The sequence below is a fragment of the Molothrus ater genome, chromosome Z (genome assembly GCF_012460135.2).
Source record: "Molothrus ater isolate BHLD 08-10-18 breed brown headed cowbird chromosome Z, BPBGC_Mater_1.1, whole genome shotgun sequence".
In the NCBI taxonomy this organism is placed as follows: Eukaryota; Metazoa; Chordata; class Aves; order Passeriformes; family Icteridae; genus Molothrus; species Molothrus ater.
This window is the reverse complement of record NC_050511.2, coordinates 18,631,796-18,639,797: the sequence shown is the minus strand read 5'-3', so window position 1 is coordinate 18,639,797 and position 8,002 is coordinate 18,631,796. Positions and strand designations below refer to the sequence as shown.

At 39.0% G+C, this 8,002-nt stretch overlaps 1 protein-coding gene across 1 annotated transcript in view; it reads right to left on the bottom strand.

The window, feature by feature from the left end:
• RAB3C (RAB3C, member RAS oncogene family) overlaps positions 1-8,002 on the bottom strand; it is a 131,808-nt gene that overhangs the window by 18,731 nt on the left and 105,075 nt on the right. Inside the window, exon 4 of the mRNA XM_036402812.2 lies at positions 2,354-2,478. Within this exon, the coding sequence (XP_036258705.1) occupies positions 2,354-2,478 (125 nt within the window). The remainder of the gene's footprint in view (positions 1-2,353; positions 2,479-8,002) is intronic.

Genomic DNA, 8,002 nt, shown 5'->3' with positions numbered 1-8,002 from the left:
TTGTACAGCACTCGTGAATCTTATTGGCCGGGGGAGAGACCCGAAATCTTTCCCGCCAGAAACCCAAAAGGACCCTCCCAGGGGAGAGCTCTGCTTTTAACCCCGTGTTCTCAGAGGCATGTCCATGTCCTAATGGCCGGGTTAAATGCCAATATTAAAGTCTGAATATCCATTGGCCCAAAACACAGCATCCCAAAAAACACATTTTCTGTCAAACCACCACAGCTTGTGTCTGTGATCAACACTGTGTTCAAAGGGCCCACAGTTTTAAAATGTCTGCCTGGATAGAAAAATCTATATTGTTATTTTTAAAACTTGTCTGTAAGAGATGTTATCAATTTACTGCCAGAGAAACAAAAGACAGTCCCATGTGTATAACACAATGGGTGCCCTCCAAACCAGCCAGCAAGGCCAGCAATTACTGCAGTTAAGGAAAAGTCTTCTGCTGTTCCTGACATCACCTCATCCACTCTCAGGGCAGATTTAAGAAATTATTGTAGCTGTACAAGAAACATGTAAACATTTGTGTGTGCAGTCTGACTACAGTAAATGACTGGATCAGAGACACAAGTTATCTAATATAATAATCTACCCTTGAGATAGCCACAGGATATATATCTGAGAAAAGAAACCCCCTGAGTAGATAAATATGGAAATAGAGGATAATCTTCTTCCATAAAGATTGAATTTTAAATCCCAGGAGTTAGAATTTGCTTTAAAGACTAAAACATGAGTTTTGTTATCTATCTCATTACCCTTTTTCCTTTTTTTTCAAGCATTGGTTATTACATCTGAGGATTCCTGACTGTAAAACATGCGAAGTTCCTTGTTGTCTTGATAAATTTATGACCTTGGGGATGCTTTGTCAATTCATTGCATTTTTTTTTTGAAGGAATATGGTTCAAAGCATAGAAATTCAGATTTTTTTGTGACTTTAAAAAAATTCAAATTCTATAGTGAAAATTTATGGTTGCTGCTAAATGTTTCAGCACCTTGTAAAAATTCATGGTAAAAGTATACAGTTATGTTTTTGGGATCTCTTTGTGCAATGAATACATATTCCTATCTCCTAGTGCAATGAGTAAACATTAGAAATGGGAAAACATATATAGAAAAATATATATAAAAATATGACAGGTGTTTCTGCAAAGATAAATATCCTCTGTTAATGGTTTGGTTGCAATCAGTTTGAGAACGCAATTCTTTACGAATATTGGTAAGTTTTCTGGATATAACCTTCTGTTAAATACTTCCTGCCATCTTTCAAAGACTAACTTACAGTAATCGTTAACATATTCATTCAAGAAGTTCTTTTACACATATGCAGCACTTATTAAGATAGATTCAATAGGAAGGTATATTACTCTGATAAAATTATTTACCAGGAAAAGTAATTGTACAAGTGGGAAACAGTATTTTTTTAAAAATAAGATCATTGACCTATGAATATACATGACTTAAGAACCACCAGCATGAGATTGGATCCCCAACTAAAACATCCTTTCTTCTACCTACTTATATAGGAATAGTGACAAGAAGATCTTGGTTACACATATTTTGACCAGACTGAGCTTTTACTACACAGAGTTTTAAAAACAATAACAAATCCATGCCCATAATTTATGATTCCCTGTGCATAAATTGACCTCTAACAACTCCAGAGTTTGATTTACACACCTGCTGAGCTTACTCTCCAGAGATCAGGAAATTTGAAGGAAAAAAGAGCCTTGGTATTATTATTACAATGATGCTCTGGAGATTTGCCATTAAAGTTTGGCCAGTGTCACTCCAAAAACATTTCATGGCATGAAAGGATAACACTGTTGTGTAGAAACAGAAACAACAAGGTGCTCACAGCTTGGCAATTTTCTGTGTGTACAGAATTTGCTTTCCAGAGGGAGACCTTATGAAAAAAGTTCATATCTACAGTTCTGTAAATGTACAGTAGATCAGCAGAAGAAGTGTTAGCAGTGGGAGTTGAGTTGGACAGCAGCATATTTCTATTCTGGATTATTGGTATTGCTAATCATAACCCAAATCTCTTCAAGTTGCAAAAAGGTTTAGTAAGCTTTTCCTGTAATATCTTCTTTCTTCTCTTTTTTTTCTTTTTTTTTTTTTTTTTTTTTTTTTTTTGAGGGGAGAGGAAAAAAAAAACATTGCTTGGGGTTTTTTGATTTACTTGTTTTCTTGCTCCATGTCAAAAAGGCTGTAGAAATAAAAGAAGCAGTGTGTGACTATGCCTTTACAATGAATGTATCATGAACATGTATTTGCAAGTTCTGTAAGCTATAAATTAAATTAATTTGTGCATTCTCACAAACAACCACAAAGCTTTTGTTGTGTCATTTCTTACCAAGTTGCTCTGCTAAATGTTTTCCCCTCTCAGTGAAGATTACCCGTTCATCCTCCATGTCACATTTGTTGCCAACCAAAATAACCTGGGCATTATCCCAAGAATACGTTTTGATTTGAGTTGACCTTAAAAGAGAAAGGGAGAGAGAGGAGTCAAAGCAAAGCAAATTCCCCTTAATTTCAAGCAGAGTTGCAAAAAGACAAAAGAGACGATACTGATTTTGACAACCAGGGCAACATGACTCTGTTTAATTACAGATTTCAAATAAGCTAAGGATTATCTGTCAGGTATTACTGTTACAGAGATAGTATCAACACAGGGTTTACTTTTGCTTGCTGAAAATAATATTTTCTCCTGCCATCAACATTCTTCCTTTACTTTTAGAAAGAAGAGATTATATTTTCTCCCATTCTCACATTTTAATACAAACCTTACAATCTAAAAACAGAGCTCTGAAAGAAAATCAGCAATGTATTAATTTCTTATCTTTTACTTTTGAGATCAGGATGTAAATTTAGCAGGAAAATGTCAACAATTTCTGAGCTAGTCTGTCTTCCTTTTGTTGTTTCTCTCCAGCATATTCCTCTGAGGGTCTTTTATCTACCAGAAGGTCAGCAACACTTCCATTGTGCATTAAGCCATGGGCAGGGGCTGAGTTTGAACTCTGACTTACCTTCTGTTTAAATTGTACAAGCCTTAGCCACGACTGCAGCTGAATGGAAGTATCTGAGGCCTTAAAACACCATAGGGACCATGAGTGCTGGTGGTAAAACAGCTTAGAGTGTTTTATTTGAGTGGAGCGATAATGGGTGACTTGGAACCACACTGGCGGTACCTGTCAGTTTCTGCCTGCCACCATTCTGCTGGTACCCAGGTCTGCTCTGTAGAAGGAAAGCTCCATGGCTGTCTCCTAGCTCAGCCAAGAGTGATGCTGCTGGTCACCACTTTCTGACTGGGAGCAGTGTGTGCCCTTGATGGTGACACAGGATGCAGGAAACTTCCTCCAAGCACTTATGCTTTGTCTTGAACTTGTGACTAAATCTGGCTCTAGGCTCGAAGTTTTTGGTGGGATCAATGATCAATGGAGAGAGAAAAAGACAGAGAACATACCTCTTTCTGCCAGCCTGTCCCACACCGTTTCCTCCCTCCCTCCCTCCTTGGACAATACAGGGTGCTTAGGAAAATGGCAATAGAATAGAAACTAACTTCTATAACTACACGGTTATGAGAGGACACCCTGGAAAGGGATCCTGTGCCATATGATGGATTTTTTTTGCTCAAAATCTCTTTGACAAAAGGTGAAATAGCTTCAAAAATCTGTCACCTAAATGTTTTGGAAGCTAGTCTGCATTGGTACATTCACTAGTGACCCCTTCTCATAACACAGCCATCATCTCTACTTATTGAGACCCTGGTCTGCAAAGTCTTACATTCTAAAAACAGATCATGATCTTTTCTAATCTAGTCTGACAACTGATTCTAGTGAAAGAAACAAAATGGATCAAATCTCCCCATTTGGCTTTGCTTATTGCAAAACCAGAGGGATGGCCATGGGCAAAAGCTGCTAGAGCTATCACTGTGACCCTGGGTCCAATGCCATTGCCTACAGGTTCCCTACATGAGTCAAAAAAAACCCTCTAGGCCACATCTGATGGGTTTGCAGTGACAGGCAGAGAAATTTAAAGGGAAGAATCACTGCTTTTAGGAATGTTTTACTTTATCACAATGACCAAAAAGAAGTTGAGGCAAGTCCCAGAATTTTTGTTCTACAGATTGTTCCCTTGGGCCTGACATGATCTTTTCTTCAATAAATGGACACTGTGCTACTTTAAATGTTTTAATAGTAATTTGAGTAGGTGTAGGGTACTGTGACCAAAAAGAAGTCAAACTTACCCATACACTTATATTTTACTAAAGATACCATTTCTCAGAAAAAAAGGAAAACATGCATTCACTTTGGCAGAAATGTCCTTTTGGAATCATGCTGAGTAGTTAAGCAAAGTAGAATTATTATTGTGATTTTTAACCCGAACTGCATTTGTCACCACAGCAATTTTGCAAATACTAGTACCTCAAATGTCAGAGTATGTTAGTCCATTAAGGACTCTAAAAGAGCTTAGCTCTGAACAATTATTAGTTGGGAGCCAATTTATTCCCTTTATGTCAGCAGGAAATCAAATACATTACGAAAGCAAAATATACAGTAAAGATACTAAGCTTTACTTATTAAGGAATTACTTACATAATCTGTAAAGTTGAAATAGAATAAACTGATGAAGTTGAAATAGAATAAACTGATGAACTGAAATACAGCCTGAAGAAATATCATCACACAACTGTAAAGAGCATTCATTCAGCCATGTTTTGCAGACTTTGTCTCCAGAGCTTTACGTGAGTTTCTTTCATTAAGAATGTAAGGTCCCTTCATTTTACTGGCACCAGATTATTTATTCTACGACTACAAATCTGTGCATTCAAATACTTCTCATTACTAAAGCAACTTATTAATAGACATTTTTTAATCTGTCTTGCTTTTGTCTAATCTTTTAGTTATGTTTTTTAAGTAACAAGAAGAGATCTTGTCCTTGCAAGCAAATCCAAAGGCTTATATTTTGCAAATGACGCAGTAGAGCAGAAATATAACTGACTGAAAATTAGTCAAATGTATTCATACCCAACACCATATCAGCAGAAGCTTGATTCAAAGGATATAATAGGCTTATCACTGTTATGTTTTCTTTTATACATATAGTTCCACTATTGGCCTCTGTAGTTTTAATTCCCACAACTTTCCACCAAAGCCAACACATAGGTCACTTGAAAAAAAAAGAGACTTTGCTGTTCCTTGCATACAAGGAACAAATGACCAAGGCTTCTGATTAATCCAAAACACAAAATTGTAAAGCACTTCAGCTTCAGGAAGATTGAAGACATGAAAAGGCAAAGATGGTGTTTGCAGTAAGCTGAAAAAGACATTTCTTGTTCACTCTCAGTGACCTGGTGTATGTCAATAGTAATTTACCCTGTAAATGTTTCCCTTTCTATTTTTATGGTAGGCAGGCAATCTGCATCATGCTTGAATTTTTAGAATGTATAGACTCCAGAGGGGCAGATTAATGGAGGAGTGCAATGATCCATTACTTTCCATGATCAACACCATGCTTGTTCTCATTGTACTGCAATTCTACCAGACCCTTGTCAAAAAAGAGCAATAACTGCCCAGACAGCAATGGCAAGGGGCCTGCGTGTGCTGTTGGTCAGCTTGCAAGGAATGCTGTGCAGTGTGACAGAGTGGGGTTCAGGAACATGCAGCCCCAGCTGGCTGAGGAAGCTGAGATGCTGGAAAACAAGGTAGATAGCACGGAGCAATATGGGGGAGCTGCTCTGATGTCACTGCTGTGGAAACCTGCTCACATTGGATTAGGTGATAAAAGTTCATCTATACATCCAAAAGAAGCACAGAGAGCTTGTGGCAGGAGAGAGAGCCCAAATAATTTTCTGTCCCTGGCTGCTCTCAGGCCTACTGCAGGAAACATCAGATTATCCAAAGCCTATGTACACTATCCTGGTGGAGCAGGAGTGTGCTAAAGCAGACTACCAAATTAAGACTCAGAAAAATACCAGGACACCACATCCAGGTCCCTTTCAGGGTTGTTCCAAGTAAATCCCAGCATGAAACACATCACTGCAAGTCAATACTGGAGGCTTATGTCCAGGTGCCAGAAACTGAGGAGATCGGGATCCCGGGGCAGCTACTGGGCAGATTGAGGTTATGAGCCCAGTTGATGGAGGGAGCCACAATCTGTATGTCTGCACAGATACATATTCTCATGAATGGATCTTGATGCTGCACTGTTTTGGAGGGGAGAAGTGTGAGGGTGATGATGCTCTTGGTGTTTGTGGGAGCACTCTGGGGGGTCCTAGGTGTTTTTGTCTGCAATATGTTTGTATGTGGTCATGTGTATATGCATATAAATCTATTCCCACATGGCCTGCTGGGAATAGATCTTCAACCTCACTACTCAATATGTCGGGTTCAGCTGTCTGTCTCTGCCCGGACACGGGTAGGGTGGTTCTTGGGTGGCACGCGTTTCAAAGGACGAGTCTGGACTCTTCAGCTTTTCGATCTTCAGATTGTTTATTATTTCTTATCTACAAAATTTTCTGTCTGCCCAACAGAGGTCTGATCTGCAAGCAGTCACAGGCACTCTCTGACCACCCACGGGGCGGTCATGTCTTTTTATACTAATATCTACGTACATAATATTTATCTTTATTTCCCAATGCTTTTCACCCATGTTAGCAAGTGCACCTTTACCATAAACCAATCTCCAAGTGCCAACATCACCACAGGAGATGGAGGACAAGAAGAAGAAAGAAGAAGGACGAGACACGCCCTGATCCCTCCATCTTGTCTCCATAACCCCCCTGTACCAAAAACCTTAAAGTCTATATTTCACTCTCTAAAAGTGTCTCTTTTACACCTTTTACTCTAAAGTGATTCTCTTGTCCTCAAACTCTTGTTATTTCTGTGGATGGATCAAAATCAAGCCACCAAACACTTCTGGCAACATTCCAGGATTTTCGAGACCCCCAAGGGTTCTCCTGGCATCTCTGGACATCAGGAACAATGTGCTGAGATCCCACATCAATATATTTCAGGTTGCACCCACTGACGATATATCTTGAGTTTACTCTGAATATCTCTTCAGATGATCACTTTTTACTAACTCACCCATGTCCAGGGCAAATATTCACATAACTTGGGATGTTTTCACCCACAGACCACATGGAAGGCAAGCAAATATTTTCAGTAAAGGCATGTCCATGGAGTAAATATACCAGGAATATGAACTTTTAGATAGCCTCAATCTAATCACCACTCTTTGGACCAAGTCCTGCAAGGATGCTTGCCTACCGAAGAGAGGCTGATTTTACAGACTTTTAGATTAATTATGTAGTAATTCACATGCACAAACAGCAAGACAAACACCCTAACCAAAATGCTCCAGAGGGGACTATGTATAATGTTTAGTCCAGCAAGTTCAGGAAACATGTTGTACTTCTGATGTTTTGATTTATGAAAGGAATACTCAATGAACTGGGGTGCATCATCTTGCCAGGAAAAAGAAATAAAAAAAACACCAAACCTATGTGAAAAACTTCTAGCAAACCAAAACCATATTAAAAAAACCTCTATCAAACTTTTTTTGAAGTTACTGTTGAGTGCACTGACTAATCCTTAAAATAATTCTCCTGTCTTTATCTACAGCATGGTGACTACAAAGTCCATTAGCTGAGGTCACTGTGTAGTGGTCGGATCTCAGGTGGATCCCAGGTTATCTGTTCTTTCTCAGTTTATTTATTTGGTAAGAGGCAGTATCAGAGAAGCAACTAGGAGTTTGGAGGGGTTTCTAAAGTGTTCAGTGTCCCCAGCTGAACTTCCTGCCTTTATTTTCTAAGGAGTGTGCTCTCCAGCTTTGTCAGGAGACATCATTTTCCTTCTGTAATTGAAGCAAGGAAGGATCTCTTTCCTTCTTCCCCCAGTCTCCATCCTGTGAAATGGGAAGACACACCACTGCCCTCTCAAATCCCTAATACAGACAGGGATGGTAAGGGGAAGCTCTGTCATTGCCATCTTTTCAGATG